The 20,093-nt window shown below is 42.8% G+C and overlaps 1 protein-coding gene across 1 annotated transcript in view; it reads left to right on the top strand.

Annotated features, from left to right (window-relative positions):
- The window catches only part of naaladl2 (N-acetylated alpha-linked acidic dipeptidase like 2), a gene marked incomplete at its 3' end in the record, with an annotated part of 348,164 nt that overhangs the window by 60,724 nt on the left and 267,347 nt on the right, over positions 1-20,093 (top strand). The window contains exon 6 of the mRNA XM_080877950.1: positions 2,666-2,798. Coding sequence (XP_080734076.1) covers positions 2,666-2,798 — 133 coding nt within the window. The remainder of the gene's footprint in view (positions 1-2,665; positions 2,799-20,093) is intronic.

The following is a 20,093-nucleotide window of genomic DNA, read 5'->3' on the forward strand; positions in this document are numbered from 1 at the left end:
TGACACACACACACTGATGTGCTTATCAGTGTGTTTTAACTTATTTGGCTCCATTAACAGCAGCTAATTTTGGAAAGACATTGCTAATTGCATTATGGTCTTATTTCAGTATATTTTCCTACTGTTGCGTATTTATTCCTAAAATCTTTGATACCCAGTTATCATAAATTTGAGTTGAGTAAACATTTTTCAGCTTGTGTTCTTCTGATTTTGGTTTTCCACAATTTTTTCTGCTTTTATCATGGACTACAAACTGTGTGTATGTGTGCTGTACATGCGTTTTTGTGTGTGTGGGCATGTTTTGTAAGTGAATGGTCTTAGGAACAGTCACAGAACACATGCATAATTGAGAAACGAAAAGAACCATTAATTTGCATGACTTTCGTGTGTATAAAAAATACGTGTTGTTACGTTTCGGTGTTGTCAGTGTGTTGTTTTTGGCGTGACTGTTATGTGTTTCCTGTTTTACTTTGAAAGTCTGTGTTATCTTAGTCTTTTCAGTTTACGTTTCCCTGTCTCGTCAGTTCTGAGTTGCCCCAGCTGTGTTTCCCTCTTGTTGTCCATTTTCCTGATTGCTCCCTCTAGGTATTTAAACCCTGTGTTTCAGTGTGTCATGGTCGCGATCTCCCCCGTGTTGTAAATAGTTTGGTGTTTTGTTGTAAATAAATAGTTTGTTGTAAATAGATTTGTCGATACTTTCGTTTCGGGATTTTGGTGGTGAGCTTTAGTGGGGTTTTTTGTGTGTGTTTTTTTTTCTTTATTTTTACTTTTTTCGTGTTGCACTCCGGTTGCCTAGGCCGGGGTGTAACATATGGGGGCTCGTCCGGGATTGCCTTCGCTGGGGGGTCCGTGGGACCGCTCCAGCCTTCATCCGCCTTCGCTGGAGGGTCCGTGGGACTGCTCCAGCCTTCATCCGCCTTCGCTGGAGGGTCCGAGGGACCGCTCCAGCCTTCGTCGTCTGCTGGAGGGTCAGTGGGACCGCTCCAGCCTTCATCATCTTCGTCTGCCTTCGCTTCAGCTGTCCGTCTCCACTGGAGGGTCCGAGGGACCGCTCCAGCCTTCATCCGCCTTCGCTGGAGGGTCCGAGGGACCGCTCCAGCCTTCGTCGTCTGCTGGAGGGTCCGTGGGACCGCCCCAGCCTTTGTCGTCGCTGGAGGGTCGGTGGGACCGCTCCAGCCTTCATCCGCCTTCGCTGGAGGGTCCGAGGGACCGCTCCAGCCTTCGTCGTCTGCTGGAGGGTCAGTGGGACCGCTCCAGCCTTCATCAGCTTCGTCTGCCTTCGCTGAGGGGAGGGTCCGTGGGACCGCCCCAGCCTTTGTCGTCGCTGGAGGGTCCGTGGGACCGCTCCAGCCTTCATCCGCCTTCGCTGGAGGGTCCGTGGGACCGCTCCAGCCTTTGTCGTCTGCTGGAGGGTCAGTGGGACCGCTCCAGCCTTCATCGGCTTCGTCTGTCTGGATCAAACTTTTCACTTGGTGTTAAATGTTTGATTTTTGGGTGGGGGGAACTGTTACGTTTCGGTGTTGTCAGTGTGTTGTTTTTGGCGTGACTGTTATGTGTTTCCTGTTTTACTTTGAAAGTCTGTGTTATCTTAGTCTTTTCAGTTTACGTTTCCCTGTCTCGTCAGTTCTGAGTTGCCCCAGCTGTGTTTCCCTCTTGTTGTCCATTTTCCTGATTGCTCCCTCTAGGTATTTAAACCCTGTGTTTCAGTGTGTCATGGTCGCGATCTCCCCCGTGTTGTAAATAGTTTGGTGTTTTGTTGTAAATAAATAGTTTGTTGTAAATAGATTTGTCGATACTTTCGTTTCGGGATTTTGGTGGTGAGCTTTAGTGGGGTTTTTTGTGTGTGTTTTTTTTTCTTTATTTTTACTTTTTTCGTGTTGCACTCCGGTTGCCTAGGCCGGGGTGTAACAGTGTATTAAGGGATTTTCATTAAAAGAGGCTGATTTTTGAGTTTGTGTGTGTCTGTGTGTCCCTGAGTCCATGCCTGTGTTGTGTCCCTGTTTTCCAGTGAAGGACAGAGTTGTGATGAGAGTAGAGTGACCGTGGTTGGTGTCACATATTCAATAAAATAGTCATCTACGCTCATAAAAAACAAGGACACTACATCTTCCATGGACAACCATAAAATACTGTGCTACACAGTGGCAGCTGCAGCACACTTCATCTCTCTCAGAAACACTTCTGCATTATTATCAGTGAGGGTGACTACATAAACACAAGTGTAACCTTTGATCAACATGAAAATCAGAAACCCCCTCTCACTGTGTTAATTTTGCTCATAAAATAAGAAATAAACTTCAAAAAAATTATTAAGAAATCATATCAAAAATCTTTTGGTGTATTGTTTTATTAGATCTAAATTTTGAGTTGTGACTAGTCTATACACTGATAAAGGAAGGAGATGAAGTACACCAAAACTCATGTCAAAACAGCGTGCTTTACCGTGATTTCACCCACAGTAATGTTTAATTCTCAATCTTGCTGAATTAATGCTTAATGTTCTGACTTATCACCATCTACTGCATGATAGTGAAGTAAATATTTACTTGAGACAGTGTTTATGAATAAAATAACTATAACGTTTACATGTCTTGTCTTAACAGTGATGGTATACACAGATATTTGCTATTTCTGTTTTCATCATTGAATCTTTGTGTTTGTCTAGCTATCCCTGCTGTCTGAGTTGGGTTTTGGAGGTGTTCTTCTTTACATTGACCCCTGTGATGGTCCCCCCAGTCGCCACACTTGGCATCAAGCCTTTAGAGTCACTTTAAACCCTGGAGGAAATCCTGCAATTGGTAAGTGAGCAATTTGTGTTTTTCATGTATATTTTTTTTTCCGAAAGTTAATTCAGTTTGAGCTTATTTTTATAGAACTACTTCACAACAACGGTAAAGGCATTTTATTTTCTAAGGTAAAAAAACAACAAAAAACAGGTTTAATTTTCTGTCAAAGATATTTCAAAATACAAACAAACAACTTTAGTAAAAAGTAATGCATTTCTCCAAATTAATCAAATGTAATTTGCTGAACAGTCTGACAATAACTGTCAGCTTGTTATGAAAGGGAGCTTTTTACCACTTAAAACACATATTCCTGCTATTCTTATCTAGCTAGATACTGATGATAAGTACACAAACTGCAAGCTTACGACATCTGCCTGCATGACCCCTCTGATGGGAAAGCAAAGAGAATGAGGGCATGTCATGGGGTGACATTATGTTCAGATTTACTGAGTATTTCAAAGTCATAGTCTGTGAGCAAAGCCAAGCTACAGCATGGAACAAATAAACCTGCTTAGCATTATTGTGTTAAAACCTACAAATTATATTTATTCAAAAAAACAACAAAAAACAACAACAACAATGACAACACATGGTTCAGTTAAAGCCCTGCCTTTAAGTAAAGCTCAGTTCAATAACACTTCTCTCTGGATACTGGTCAGTGCTTGAAAATTACCTTGATCTCTGGCAGAGGATTTAATATCTTTTCGACTCTATTCTACTGTATTTAAATCACTCTCCCCAGATGAATGACCTCTCTGACACTGTCTTGTCCCTACTTCCTGTTTTTCTGCCCGGTCTGGTCAATAGGGATATGTCATTACTGCTGAAGTATCTTTAGTCCTTGTAAGAGTCCCAGCACCACAGTGGCAAGACCCACTAGAGCCCCACCAGATGTCTGGGCTGCTGTGTGAGCATGTGTAAGAGTGTATATGTGAACGGGTGTGTTGAGCTGTATATAAGTGGAAGAGAGAGAGACAGATGCTGGCTGTCTGATCTCTCACCAATCGCAATGCTCTCAGGTCCCTTGTGCTAATGCAGCTCAGAAGAAGAGAGGATGTGAAAGGACACCTCATTACTCATATAAACCATACTTTATTCAACTGCAAGAGTCTGCCAAGATTAATCTCTGTGTAATTAATGAAATTAATAATTTCATTAATTAAGTGAAATTAATAATAAGAAGTGTCATGTGAACATGTTACAACCACGATTTAAATATAAATTTAAGTACATTAATATGCTGATGTCTTCTTAATGTGTGATACTTTTTATTGTCACCGATTCTCAGCAGCGGTCATTTGTTTCCATTATGGGATTTGAAAGTTCATGATAGTACAATTGGAAAAAAACAAAAACGAACAACAGAAAACACAGGAGCACAAGACCATAGTTCAAATAAAGTTCAGGGGGCCGACCCAGAGCCCACCGGCACAAAAGTTCACGGGTCACACGGTCGGGGGGCCGACCGGGCGGGTGGCACAGGTGACAGAGCTGGTCCGGAGGCCGGCCACGCGGAAGGCAACGGCGGCGACGAAGGAGACGACGGAGCAGTTCAGGGGGCCGGCCGCGCGGAAGGCAGCGGCGGCGGCGAAGGAGACGACTGAGCAGTTCAGGGGGCCGGCCGCGCGGAAGGCAGCGGCGGCGGCGAAGGAGACGACGGAGCAGTTCGGGGGGCCGGCCGCGCGGAAGGCAGCGGCGGCTCTCCAGTGTCAGGCGTACTGGCCGAGGCCCGGTGGGCACAGGACCAGTCGAGGCGGGAGACTCTGAGGCTGGGCCAGACGAGGACGAAGACTCTGAGGCTGGGCCAGACGAGGACGAAGACTCTGAGGCCGCTGAGGCTGAGGCTGGGCCAGACGAGGACGAAGACTCTGAGGCCGCTGAGGCTGAGGCTGGGCCAGACGGAGCTGCAGAGGCTGATGGAGGCTGAACGGGCCCCTCGGACCCTCCAGCGGAGACAGGAGGCTGAACGGGCCCCTCGGACCCTCCAGCGGAGACAGGAGGCTGAACGGGCCCCTCGGACCCTCCAGCTGACGTGACGTGAAGCGGTGGCGTCGCCGCAGGGTGCCAGATAGGCACACCTGGGAGTCCAACAGCAGACGCAGGACAAACAGTTATGAAGGCCCCTGGCTGGACTAGGAGCTGAGGAAACACAGGCTGCTGAGGCACAAACCCAGAGAGAGAGAGAGCAGGTAAAAAACAGTCTATAGGGCTTAACATCTTAACACAAGAAACCATGAAGTGGACAGTGGTAGGGACCACCAGTTCTGAGCCAGCAATCATTAGGTTCCCAAAGTCCGCACCAGTCCAAAGTGGCTCAGAGGTTACTAGCCCAGTCTGTGTAGTCCTAGGAGAGGTCAACATAAGCTGGTTGGACTCAACCGGTGGTAGTGTGCGGCTCAGAGGAGCTGGTTCGACCATACGGAAAACAAGAACCACCACTCGATCCACAAAAACAAAGCTTAGATCATTAGGAGCTGACTCCTGGAAAAACAGTAAATGCACAGACATGGACCTAACCAATGGCACCGTGGTAGCATGACTGTGGTGTGTTGGATGGATGTGTTTGTTGGAACTCGTACCTGCAGTGATCTGTGGCTTCAGAGTGCTAACCCTATTGAGTGGAGAGACAGATACAGGTGAAACGGTACGTGAACCATTAACTGAAGCAGGTGACACTTCAGGCTGAGAGAGGGTGGTTACGACATTGTCCGGGGCCAAAACCCTATCTAGTGACGAGTTCATAGAGGCAGGAGAAAATGGTGTCACATAAAGCCTGACCCCAGCTTCCATCTCCTGAGTGGTGGTTATGGTGCTGGAGCAAAACAGTTCAGAACCACCTGGTTTATTACCTATGGGGAGACAGGAGACGTGTTGTGACATTACAGTGTCCTGGTCACCATGATCTGCTGTTATGTGTGCATCTTGGTAACATGCTAGGGATTCATGACCAGTGTTCACAGTCTCTGGTTCGTGAAAAGCAAGTGTAGCTGGGCACACCGGAGCACTAGCTATGCTTTTGTTGCCTTCATTCAGTGACCCATGGAGGAGCAGGGCCGGCTCAGGAGGGAAGAGAGAAACCACAGGCAACTCAGATTTAGTTGGAACTGCAGACACGGAAAGAGACACCAAAGGAAACACCTCCCTACCATTATTAAAACCAAAGGCAGTGGGAAACCTTGTCAGTCTGTGAATCGAGTCTGTGGTCCCTGCCGGGTTGAGTGAAGCGGGAGCGGAACTGTCTCTGGCCTGCGGCTCGGTGAATGGCTCATTGCTAGCCACCTCACCGGCTAAGTCCGTAGCCTCCTCACATGCCTTCCGCTCAGAGGTAACTTGGAGCGACTGGACAGTTTCACTCACCTCTGAGCGTCGGGCGATGCGGTGGCGACGCGAACGCCGTTTTCTTTTGGCCGTGGGCCCCGTAGACGTGGGAGAAGGAGGCTCCTGAGGCGTCGCAGCGGCTGAGGAGGCGGTAGTAAGCGGAGTGGCAGGCGGGAGTCCCAGGCAACTCCGGGGGCCCCCAAGGGCTAGCCGTGTCCCGCGGAAAACCTCATCGTAGGGGGGAGCGAGCCATGGCTCCTCTCGTAGCTCTTCCTCCTGTTGCGCGCATACGGCGCGCTGCCGCTCCTCGAGGTCGGAATCCGCGCCCCCCACAGCCACCTCGTGTTGCTCAGTGGAGGGCAGAACGGGCCGTGGCGGTGCGCGACAGCGGCGGGAACGCCGTTTCCTCTTAGGGGCGGCCGTGGGCTCAGCCTGGCCTTCCGTGGCGACCGGCTCCTCGCCCTCAGACCACATCCGTGCCAGGCAGGAAGCAGGAGACGAGTAGCCCGATCGCGGCGGCGAGGGTGGGTGGTCGGTCTGTGGTGGGACAGCTGACGAGAGCTCCTCCTCGGTGATAAGCCAGGGCTTCCAACGGAGCTCGTCCTCCCGATACGCCCGTAACACCTGCTGCCGCTCCTCTTCACCGAAGTCGCTGGCCTCTGGCATCTCCGTGCGCCACGTAGTGTAGACAGGCGGTGGCGAAGATGTAGAAGCCAATGAGAAGCGAACAGGCGGCGTAACGGTGGTGAGCCCCATGGTCCCGATCCTGACCGTTTCCGGTTCTTTCTGGGACAGCTGCCCCGGGCGGATGCCCACGGCGGACACAAGAAAGTCCCGGATGTGGGGGCGCAGCGCGCCGAATAGCCACGGGAGCCCAGACACCATCCGCTGAAGACGGACGGCTACGGTCTCCCGGTATTCGCCTCTAGGCAGCGTCGCCCATTCCTCACAGTGGTATTCCACCGTGTAGACCAAGTCTTCCTGGAGGTCCGCGGAGGGGTTGTGAGCTGCTGGGTCCAGTTCGGGGTCGCGTTCTTCTGTCATGATTCGTTGTGTGGCAGGCAGGAGAAGGACCCAAGATGCAGACTCACAGACACGGGGATAAACTTAAAGATCACAGTTTTAATGCTGGCTTAAAGGTGAAACACAAAACAGTACTGAACTAAACTGGAAAAACTAAACATGAGATGTACCAGGAACCACGGGGAGAATAACACACAACATGAGGGAGAACGCGACGCCGAACAGAGGAAGATGCAGACAGAAATAGAGGGTTAACGAGGAAAGTGGGAACACACGGGGAACACAGCTGACACAGATAACCATAACGAGACAGGGCGGGGTGAATATAACACTGACGGGAGACGGGCAGAGTCCAACAGGAAGTACACAGAGGTTCAGACAGGAGGAGAGAGCACGGGGAGAACACAGACATAACAGGCTGGGGAAAACATGGAATAAAACACGAAAGGGGACAAGGGCTCATGAATACATAGAGGGGCACACAGGGGGTGAGAGTCACAAAGGGAAAGCACACAGGAAACAACATAACAGGGCAACTCAGGAAACAGAACCTAAACAGGGAACTGAATACAAAAATACAAGAGAACTAAGAATACTGGGCCAACACGGCCCAGGACCATGACAACAAGACTTCTGAAGCAAAGTCCTTTGGGAAGATAAGACCAAAGTAGAGATGTCTGACCATAATAGTGCCATGTTTGGAAAAAAGAAAAAGAATAAAGGTCTCAACCCAATTTAAATTATGTGTCAGGACATAGTGCCCTCCAAAATGAGAGAGACGATAACTTCAAGTTATTTCAACTAAAAGTGGTTCTATAACCTGCTGAATAAGTGGGTCTGCTTAGTCTTGGAAACTTCAAATTGCTGCATAATGACAAAATTGGCACTGATACTCAAATAAGCTGCACTTTTACTTTCACTATTCGTTTTTGTTTGCTACCATCTGTCAGTGCCTTTGTTTTCCTCTGTAGAATGGAGGCTAGCGGAACAACTGGAGTCTTAACAACACTTTTATTTGGAAAGTGTCAAATTGTTGGAGATTATTAAAAAATGGTCAAGATATTTTTTTTTGCCATTTTAACTACATGCAAACCATTTATTACATTTTTTTGCATATGAAATGGTGTTCTACATCATGAAAAATATCATTACGAATGTGCTTTTGCCATACAAGCAGTATGAGAAGATATTATGCCCTTCAATTTTGTAATTGTAGTTGGTCTAAAATCTGCATAAAACCTTCCATGCTTGCTGCTCACAATCAGCTGCCTTTCTTTAGTTTTAAATGAATCTTCATGAGGTCAAGATGAAAATTGGATCCACTAGTGCAATAAAGTAACCACCATTATTCCATAAAAAACATCCATTTCTGAAAGACATCTGTGTTAAAGTGCTCCACCTTCATTACAATATATTACATTTGTTTTTCAATGCCACAAAACTGTAGGGTTGTCTAAAAACATGTCTAACAAGCTTTGAATTTACTGTATCCTAAAGTAAGCATCACTGTGTCTCCTGGTGGTAAGGTGGAGAATGAGATGTAGAATACAACATAACGATAATAATAATACCCTGTATAATAATATCCTGAGGTTTCTAGTCATTTCAGGGTGGATCTATCTTTGTCACATGCCCCTATGCTAAGCACTTACAATTTACTGAAATGTAGGCCAGTTTCTTCCCCAAACAGAGGCATATTGTGCCGTTTTGTGAGACTTTTAAAAAGCTGTTGTGGTGCACCTGCTTAAGTTGAAACGCTTTTTTCTTTCCGGGCCCTTGGTGTTTTAAGAGCTTTAAAACACACTTGGTTCTCAGTGGTGTCAAAAGTAGCTCCCTTTTCAAATGGAAAAATAAGACACAAGAAGCTGTCAGTGGTGCTTCCCAGTGGAAATGCTGCCAGTGGAAGTGCCTACAGTAATTCCACTGTTTGGAGGGCTCTGTATAATGTTACCCTAGACTTTCCCCCGCCTCTCAGTGTATTGTTTGGACTTTTTGTCTTCCTCACTCTCTACTCTCTCCTCCTCCTTTCTGAGCTTGTTAATTTGACTCTTCCTAGCAGCTTTGTATCACTGCTATATTGTCTGCTGAGACAGCTACAGCAAATCAAGCTGTGTGTACTCTAACACCAGCAGTCGTTCATTCACAGTTGTGGATATTTATATGCATTCACTGTGTACGTGTGGGTTGTTGAGTGTTGTGACCTTTGAGAAGAACTAATCATTTTATATGCATTAATTAAAAAAAATAGTAAGATGGTTTTAAAATGCTCACCCCTGCTAAGTTTCTTGTTTCGTATTTATTTATTTTCCTTCCATACATGTCTGTTAATGTCACATACTGTAGTACATGAGTGAAAAGAGAAACAAATCTAGTTGTATGCAGATTCCTGCAGAGCCCACAGTGTTTGCTTAGATATCATCAGCAGGTGTTCGCTGTCAGCTTTACTCCACATTGCTCCAGCATTCATCTAGTTTGATGTGCACCATGCTGCTGTAGCATTCATTTATTCTCTGAAGAGATGCCACAGCTTGGATTTTCTGGCTTGCCATATAACTGTCTTGACACTTGGTATAAAGTTGAACCAGTGCCAACACAAAAATCTGTTCTTATAGAGACACACTCAAATGACTGACTCAGAAAACATTGGCTGCAATGTTGTTTGTGTGGTGTATCAAAGCTTGATTACCTTGACTTTAATTTGTAAACCATAGTTGTAGAGTTTCACTTAGGCAGTTAATAAACAATATCGTTCGTGGAGCATCTTCTTACTATAATCATTGTAATGTATGCATGTATGTATGCATCCTATCTCATCTTCAACAAGTCATCTCAATGAAACTTTGCATGAGCGTCGTAGACATTAGGCAATTATAAACATCTGCATGCTTTTGAAATCAGGAAACAAAGCACTATGAATTACCATTTATGGCTACATTCCAACCAGGAACAGATAAAGATTAATTTAAAGTATTTTTAATGTGATCTATTTGGTAAAATGTAAGCATGTAAAAGGCTAAAATTTCATTTAAAGGTAAACATGAGCAGTATCCAACTCTTCCTGACATTACAACAGCACCTTAATATGCTTGGGTGAGCTACTGGAACAGGAAGTGGACAAGGTAAAATAATAGGGAAATGTTGGAAGGCTACTACAGATGTAATCCCAGTGGAAGAAGGTACATGAAGACGATTTGGGAGGTATGAAATTTCAGACATCCAGCATCTAGACTAACAGCAAAATAACTAGTAGCCCAGAGTTCCAACATCCGGAAGGAGCAACTGGTATCATAACTAGAGATTGACAAGGTACAACGCAAACGCTACGGCAAGGGGGAGACTTCTTTATACTTTTACTTCCTACATTTTTAAACTTTCTGCTCCTTACATTTTCAAAACAGGCTCTTTTGGGGGGAGTTTTTCTAAACACTCCCCCCAAAGAAAATCCTGTTCTTGTATTAATCACAAGGAGATGTTGCATAAAGAGACATGCGTGTGTTAAAAGTAGGACAGTGGTTTGTTTTGTTTTTTGGCACAATACCGGAACGACTGCAGGTGTCTGTAAGTTGCGGTTAGGGTACTCCGGCATCTAGCTAGCCCTACAGAAGAGGAGCGAACATAAGGGGAGTGACTTTTTTTAAGTGGCTGGTAATTTCAAATGCAACGTTTCTTTTAGCTCAACAAACATCAGCAAACACACAAACATCATAATCATCATAATTTATCATCATTATGACCAAAAATATTTACAAACATAAAAAAACTCAATAACTCCAAAGATAACTTGGTGTAAATAAACATAACTGAACTTGAACTGGCAAGCTTTCTTCTGCTTAAATACTTAAGCTATCCAAACACACTGTTCTCCTAAGGAATACTCCATTCAATGGGTAAGACTAGACATTACAATCATAATTATACACTTATGCTACTCTTTGCCAGTTCTTTACCTCCCCTTTCACCCCCCCCCCCCCCCCCCTTCACCTGCCCCTTCCTGTGACATCAGCAGTAAACAGGAAGCTATAAATACAGGAAGTGAGGGCACACTTCCTCCTTTTGTTCCTGAAACACAGGTAGGTGAGTTCAAAAAAAGTAAAGTGGACAAACTAACAGTTGAAATAAATAAAATGTTAACTTAATAAACTTGTCAAAAATGATTTAAACCAAGATGTTATACTAAGTAATCTTTAAAAGTGCAAAGCATAAACAAATCTGGGATAGTAAATGTTTGCAAACTACAGAATAAGTTTAAATAAACTAATCAAAACAAGAATGTTAACTAAGAATAACACGCCTAAAATCTGGGCAAATGGTGTTCTCACCCACTTTGTCACAAGAAGAGAGGTTAGATTTAGGACTGCTCAGTGGGATGTGATACTGGAAGGTTGCATGAAAATCCTCTGCGGTTTAGTGCAGGATAAACAGGTTAGTTCGCTGTGATGGATTTAAAGTAACAAACAGTGTGTGACTGGTGCACAGTGGCTGTGGCTTCATGGTCAGAGTTGGGTTACCTCAATTGTAGCAGAGATTCATGGTTTTTCAGCTGATGATGCTTAGATTTATTCGCTCTTACGTTCATATCAAAGTTTGTGTTTTGGGGGTTTTTGTGTTGTTGTTGTTGTTGTTGTTTTAAAATGTGCGCATTTGCTTTCCTTGAGTTCAATACGGTATTTTCATCAATTGCGCAATGCACAGCAAAACGAAAATATGAAGATGAACACAGGCCATTTTTAACAGAGTGGGAGAGTTTATATTTTTTTGTTGAACGCAATGGCAAGCCATTCTGTCTTATGTGTCAGACATCATTAGCGCATTTCAAAGCTTCAAATCTTTAGCGCCACTTCAGCTCACTCCGTGCTAACATTGACCGGGAATTTCCAAAAGGGACTGAACTTCGCAAGCACGAGTTTGCCACTTTGAAAAGTCAGGTAGAAAAGCAGATACAGTTTTTCAAAAAGTTTACGAAGCGATCAGAGACCATAACGCTCGCATCCTATCAGCTGGCTTGAAACATTGCATGGGCTAAAAAGCCATACAATGAAGGGAAGTGCGTTAAAAAATGCCACAGTGACGTTGTTGAAATTTTGTCTCCTGAAAACAACAAACTAAAAAGCATGGTGTCAGACGTCCAACTGTCCCGCCACACTGTTGAACACAGAATATCGGACATTAACTCACAGTTAACTCACGGCTATTGAATCACAGTTGCACTCTGACCTTCAAGCATGTGAGTATTTTAGTGTTGCATTGGATGAGAGTTGTGATATACAAGACAAGCCTCAGTTGGCAATATTTGCACGAAGTTTTGGAATTTCCATTGCATCATCCACATGGAGCAACTTGTGTCTAAATCATTTCATTTAGATAACGTCATGAAGCCTGTGATGGAAATCGTTAACTACATCCGCACTCATGCGCTTAACCACAGGCAATTCAAGAATCTCATCGCTGAGCTGGACCAAGGGCTTCCAGGTGACCTGCCGCTGCACTGCACTGTGAGGTCTCTGTCAAAAGGCCAGGTACTCTCTCGCTTGTTTGAGCTTTTGGATGCCGTGAAACTGTTATGGAAGAGAAGGACAAGGACTATCCCAAGCTCTCGCACCTCAAGTGGATTATGGATCTGGCCTTTTTGGTCGACATGTTGTGTCACTTGGACAGACTGAACTTGACCCTGCAGGGTAAGTTAAAAATGCTGCAAAGTGTGTTTGCACCAAACTGAAGCTGTTCAAGATGCATAATCAAAAGGGAGATTTAACGCATTTTACTGCTCTGCGGCTGAGTTGGAGTTGATCGATCTTTGTGAGGAGGACCAATTTAGACCATTGAGTTCTGGAAAAGTGTGCCAATGGAAAAATATCCCAATGTCAAATGGGCTGCGCTTAAGATACCGTCAATGTTTGGGTCAACATACGTCTGCGAGTCTGTTTTCTCTACCCTGAAACATGTGAAATCCAAGCATCGATCTGTTCGGACTGACACTCATGTGAAAGAATTGCGTCGAGTGACAACAACGGAATACAAGCCAGATCTGAAGAGGACTGTTCAAGGCAAGGAATGCCAGATTTCCCACTAAACATCATGCATTGTAAAAGAAAAATGCTATTGTAGATTATTATATTTTTGTTTGTGGACTTGGTTGAACTGAGAGTTTGTGTGTGTGAGACAGTGCACACAATGTTCATTGTTGAAAGTGACTGGCGTGTGGTTTTAGTACTGTAGGAGTCCATTTCTGTCATCATGTTGGTGTGTGACATTTACAATAAATCTGACTGAGCAGAGATGTGTGTATTTTTTGTGTGTGTGTGTGTGAGAGAGAGGGGAAAGGATGGGTGATGCCCATGTGTGCCCATGTGTATGATGTGGCTCTTTGTGGTAACACAGTAAAAAAAAAAAAAGTGGCTCTTGGTCTCTGACTGGTTGGCCACCCCTGATCTAGAAAAACACAGCATAAAGTCAGTGTAGAGGATGGAAATCAACCAGAACAACACATGACATTTTGCAAATCTACAAAGAGCAACAGGTCAGCTGATCACAGCCTATACACAAAGAAAATCTACTGGAGCTCACAATAGAAATTATTGTTATGAGTTATGATTCTTTTCCTCATACTGAGCCACTACAACTAATTTAAGGGTTCCTCCACTTGCTGAATCCTACTTTAACCCCTAACTATATATATTTTCCTGTTTAGAAGCAACGTCACCCTCTACAATGTAGGCAACAGAAAATAGATCATTTTATTTTCATTCTTCAGATTCAAGCAGAGTATAAGTAGAATAAAAAAGGTTTGTATTTCCATCTACTGATATTATTTTATCGTTACATTAACATAGTACAAGGTCCAGTTAGCTCTGTACAAAAATAGAGACATCCTCCAAAGGGCTACTTTTTACATTCTTGCTTTGAGGACATTTCTGAGCCTATACTTTCTTATTTGTACTTGCATAAATAACATGAATCAGTACCTGAACTTTTACTGGTGTATTTTTTAACAGTATTTGTACTTCTACAGTACAGAAAGTCTGTACTTTTGCCAACTCTGGTTATCTGTGATCTTAACCTTCCTGCCTTCTTGGGACCTTTTTGTGCCACTGTTATGTGTTAAATGGCTGCCATTTCCACTGTGTTCAGTGGAATATAACCAAACTTGCCACAGGATAGTTTTTACCTGTCAATGTTAATATTCCAGTGTGAATTCCTTAAATCAGCCTAAAATGGCTGAGCAGCAGAAATCCCCACACCCATCACCCTGGGGACCATTTTCTGCCCATTGACTTCCATTATAAACGCTATTTTTCAACCCCAAATTATCATCATATGATTTTATTTTTTCTTCTTTTCTTGGATGTCAATGAAGACTCAGGGCCTTGAAGTTTTAATTTTTAAATTGCAAAAAAAATGCAAAAAAAATAATGGCAGGTCAAAATGTATGTTGGTGCCAATCTTTGGTCCATCTAAAGGCCTACTTATAATGACAATCACATATTACTTCAACTGGTTTTTTGTGGAAATATTTAGTTTCGTTTTTTGGTTTTTGGGGCTTATAACACAGGGCGCTCATGTAATAACACTGGGATTTGAAGGGTTAAAACAACGAAAATATAATTAAAACTTTACATGAATATTTCAGGGAGAAGTAGTTTTACAAGGTTGGCTAATTTAAAGTGGAATAAAATATGGATATATGGTCTTTTTATGGCGTGGCTGAGAATGGTCCCTAGGGTGATGGGTGTGAGTTTTTTAAAGGATGGCAGGAGGGTTAACTAGGTTATTATTTGTTATCAAATCAGAATTAGAGGTATTCTATACCCCAACAAGACACTGACCAATATGTTTTATTTCTACGAGGGTTGATTTTGTGGAACTAAAACAGATAACCAGCGGCCAACTTTCTGAATAAATGATAAACAGCAGTATGCAAATGTTAAGTTTACTATTATTAGTGCAATGATGTTGAATAATATTGCTGAAACCCATTTTCAACCTGTCTTGCTGAATTGAAACTAAATGCTATATCAGTCTGAGTGCATTCTTCGTCAGAGCTGGGCTTGAAATCAACCTTGTTTGAAGTGCTAATGATAGCATTGATTTCTCGATAGTGAAATCATAACGTTTTACTTACTGAACAGGTTCTGTCTGGATATATAGTCAGGGTTTTGGCACCAGTGGTGGTACGAATAAGTATTTTTGACATTGTTCTCTTAATTTCAACAATGAGGCAATCTGCATGAAAGGCATGCCATGCCCAAGACTCATATGAGAGCAGACCACAGGAGGGAAACAGAAACTGTGTTCTTCCTTTGTGAGGAAAAGAGAAAAATAATTGTTTCTGGCACCTTTTTCTGCCAGACGAGTCATGTCTTTTGCCAAGCTGTTGCCTCTGGTAGTGAGGCAATTTCCTCTGTCTTTTTAATGTAGCTGCCATGCGTGCAGTTTTTCTTTCACAGATTTATTTCTGGATCCCCTCGCTGTGATAAACAAATGAGCGCTGCTGGTCATCGGCTTATGATTGTTCTCCATTATGAGTTCACTTTGATATTTCGGTATACACTACTGGTTGTGCATATGGCTACGATTCCAATAATTGTGTTAAACTTTAATATGTAGCAATTCTTACTGCAGTCCTCTTATGTTGCCAAATATAGTATATTCAAACCACTGCACTGTGTAAATTTCTGAACTGTTTGACACATGGCTCATTTTTACAGCATCCCTTGGGTTATTTAGACACCTGCTGGATTCAAATGAACCCAAGGAATGGAAATGTAGTCATTAACATACTGATTCAGATACAAGGTGGTAGTAAGACATCAACTCCCCTCCTTTCACTGACCAAATATAGCAACGTTAATTTAAAAACTAAAACGGAAAGACACAATGGCTGTCATCTGCATCAAGATTTTCATACTTAACTGTAACTAAAAAACAAACAAACAAAAAACTAAACTAAAATTAGGGTGTACCTTACAATATAGCGCCTTGAGGCAACTATTGTTGGGATTTGGCACTATATAAATAAAATGTAACTGAATTGAACTAAATTGAATTGAATTCTGGTTGGAGAGGCAACTCTCTGTATGTACTAATATGCATGCACCTCAGTGTTGAAGTAAAATTACCTCGGTACACACACACTTTGTCTAGAACTTTAGGTTCTAGTTGGTTCACCAACATTTTCTAGAAGTCACTGAATTCTTTAATATTTGATGGTTTCTAGTTGTAGCCACACCTCTATCAGGAAATTATATTCATAATCTTGCTTCCACTTTCACTGCCACTTTGTAACTATGTGGCATTACTATGATATCTGACTGGCAAGAGATACAGTTATCACTTAAAGTATTCGGGTAAGTTTGGATTAGAAAAAAACATTAATCGCAGCTCTGCAACATACCAACAACACGAAGTACCAATACTTACTATAAGTACTATAATGGTACACTCATACATAACGGTTTACTCTATTGACATAGAATGGTGCCACTGGCTGGGAGGTCCGCAATCATGTAGTATCTTCACTATATTAATTTCCATTAAATTACACCGGATGACACAGTGGTTTAATAATCTCTCATTCTACTTTTCTGTTCCATTTATATAAAAGAAATTATATTTCTTATGGTCAGAGTTCATATTGAGACTTATTTATGATCATAAAATGACACAGAGTGCTGAAAGTTGGTTTTTCATCAAATGGTCTACTGTTGGGTAATAAAATAGAGCACTGAGCTTCTGTTTCTAAAACTGTTTTTCAGGTGTTAATACTAAGGATTGAACTGCTGGGAATAGCAGTAAGCACCCAATCAAGTTAAGCTTTACAACAAATCACTTTAATTTTAAAGACAATTTAATCAAGGTCACAACTGGTGTTAGTCCACGCAGTTCTCATCCTGCTCAAAATCAGGGTATTCTATACTGAGCACAACAGTGTCTGACCTCCCATCTTGTTTCAAGGTTAAAAACAAACCTTTAGTGAGTTCTCATCAGGGATGAACTCACATGGTTTTCAAGAGAATGCACTTTTGCTTAGAGTTGCTGTATGCATTACAACACAGTTGGCTGTTTAGTGGGATATTGCTGAACAGTTAAATGTTGGTACAACAGCGATAGCATTTACATCAGTGCAACCTGAATTATGCAAGGAGGATAAAATTTCTCGTAGATCTCCTTATGATTTATTAATATCTGGTTGCAGATTGGAATGGAGGGCACATTAGGGTACATATACAGATATCTACCTGGGACAGGTAACCCTATCGAAGTTACCATTTCCGGGATGGTAAACTGGACCTTTAGCCTTAATGTTGAGTGCCCAGATCTTGTTATTCCCCTTCAGCTTACTCCTCAGGACTTAAATGGTAAATGGCCTGTATTTGTATAGCGCTTTATTTAGTCCCTAAGGACCCCAAAGCGCTTTACACGTTCAGTCATCCACCCATTCACACACTGGTGATGGCAAGCTACATTGTAGCCACAGCCACCCTGGGGCGCACTGACAGAGGCAAGGCTGCCAGACACTGGTGCCACCGGGCCCTCTGACCACCACCAGTAAGCAATGGGTGAAGTGTCTTGCCCAAGGACACAACGACCGAGACTGTCGGAGCCGGGGCTCAAAACGGCAACCTTCTGATTACAAGACGAACTGCCAACTCTTGAGCCACGGTCGCCCCTGTGTTACTCTCTGTGAGTACACTTTTCCAGTCCAAATGACATCCCAATGTTGTTGTTGTAGATCCTATTGGTGTGGATCAGTGAATCAATGTCTTGGTCACGCCTGTCATATAGCTTGATGTAGTTCATATGGATGAGGTGGCTAATGATTCCTCCATTTCGTTAGTATCTGTATCCAGCATTGTTAATGATCATCTGAGGGGGTCCAGGCCTATGCATAAGAGCAGTGGTAAAACACGATCTCCTTGATAAAGCCAGCACTTGAAGACAATTTATGATCAAAGGAGCTTGCAAAAAAAGGCGTCTGGACTTCTTTAAGTTGCTTGAAGACGTTTCACCTCTCATCCGAGAAGAGAGGTGAAACGTCTTCAAGCAACTTAAAGAAGTCCAGACGCTTTTCTTTGCAAGCTCCTTTGACTACAATGACCTGAATGATTGAGAACCTTCACAGACATAAAGACAATTTATGCAATTTGCTTAAAGTTGACCTCTAGTATTGTGTGTGTAAGTGAGAAAGACATAACACTCTCTCTATCTGTATATCCAATAGCTCAAATGAAAGAGCAGGATGCTAATACAGAGAAACCTGAGCTATAAATCTAAACTGTAATCAGTGTTTTTAATCATGCTACAAGTACACAGAGTGTACAGCCCTCAGTTCATTGAGCTACTAGGATCTGCCTCACATCCTCAGATTCTCTGGTATAATCCTCTCTTGCTGTCACAACAGCTAAATCTGCCACCTGTGTCATACACGATCCTATTATCTTCCTTTTACAATCTAAACACCACTAGTAGTGCCTGACATGTTTCAAAGATAGACAGGTACATCCTATTTGAAATTCCTGTCACACTGGCTTTGCTGAACTTTGCCTTCCAGCCTATTTCACAGCTGATCCATCATGCATGTCAAGTGTGTGTGTTTAACCCTCTAAAGGACATCATTGGCCTTCATTACACTACTTCCTGTCTCCCTAAATGCTTTCCTTTCCAGCTTTAATGTGATTCTGGTGTGTAACGGTTTGTATGTGGGTGGATATTTGGAGGATGTTGAATGTGCAGCAGAGCTTCAAATTGGCTCTCCTTGCCTCATGTCAAGAGTTGCAGTTTTCTGAGGTAATAGACATGCAAATGTGTGTATATTCCAGGCAGCGTCGCATCTCAGCACTCGGTCAATAACATTATGGAAATGTGCTGTGGTTTTTTCTTTAGGTCTCACTGTTTGAGTTGGATAACAAGGTAGTCCAATGAGCCTGTTAGCACGCTGACAATGACAGAATGAGGCGTTTTTGATACACACCGTGTATCACAGCAAGAGCGAGAGATCCAAAGAGAACGATATACTGTAAATGCATAAAGAAATGAGCAAGAGAGGTGGAAAGAAAAAGTGATCAAAGTTCTACACTCCTTTTCTCATTTTACTTTATTCAACAAACGGAACATGTGCAAGCACATTCCGTGTTCTCGGCCGTTTTAAGTGTCAGCGTTTCCATTTGTGAGACTTAATAGCTTATCAGTTCCAACATCATGCAGCAGTATGACTTCACTCCTTGCTTGCATAATTGAATTTTTATATATTCCAGTTTATTTCTCACTCAAGTATGCATTTACTTTACCACAGCATCTGAGACTCACTTGAAGGAATGGTGTAAATGGTGTTTATAGAGCTTAGCCTTGGTCCTGTTGATTTTCTGATTTAATAGGGTGACAAATAGAGATGTGGCTTATGTGGAGCATGTTTTCTTAATTGCATTGGCATAATTATTGCCATTCTCAAGACAATTTCTCTGCCTGAAGATTTTTTTTGTGCACAGTTTTTATGTGCATGTGTGTAAGAACAGAGTCCAGTGGGAAATTTGAACATCTGTGTCTCGCTGCCTCGCTAAGCCCAGGAGAGTTCTGAAAATAGATGCTTTGCCTATAAGGATTCTGCTTCAGCAGGTATAATATCAAAAGGGGAAAAATATGTAACATATGCTTTACCTGGAAGTTACTTACTTATTTTTATGTGCATGTAAAACTCATTTTACTCATTAACCTATATTCCATAACCATGTTTATTTTTCCTTCACTACAACTATTAAAGGGTTTTCCTGTGGATATCCATTCAGATTAATCAATCACAAAAAAAGTTGGTTCTTTAGCTCAATAATGAATAAAGATCAACATAAGAAAAGTGAGACAGCGATGACATAAATCTGATACTCTCGCAATTACTCTCTGGAGCTATTTTTCTCATTTTCTTAGTCAGTAGTCTAGTAGTATGCATTCCTCTCCTTCATTAAACTTTATCCTGCC

The sequence above is a fragment of the Rhamphochromis sp. 'chilingali' genome, assembly GCF_963969265.1.
Source record: "Rhamphochromis sp. 'chilingali' genome assembly, chromosome: 3".
NCBI classification, from domain to species: Eukaryota; Metazoa; Chordata; class Actinopteri; order Cichliformes; family Cichlidae; genus Rhamphochromis; species Rhamphochromis sp. 'chilingali'.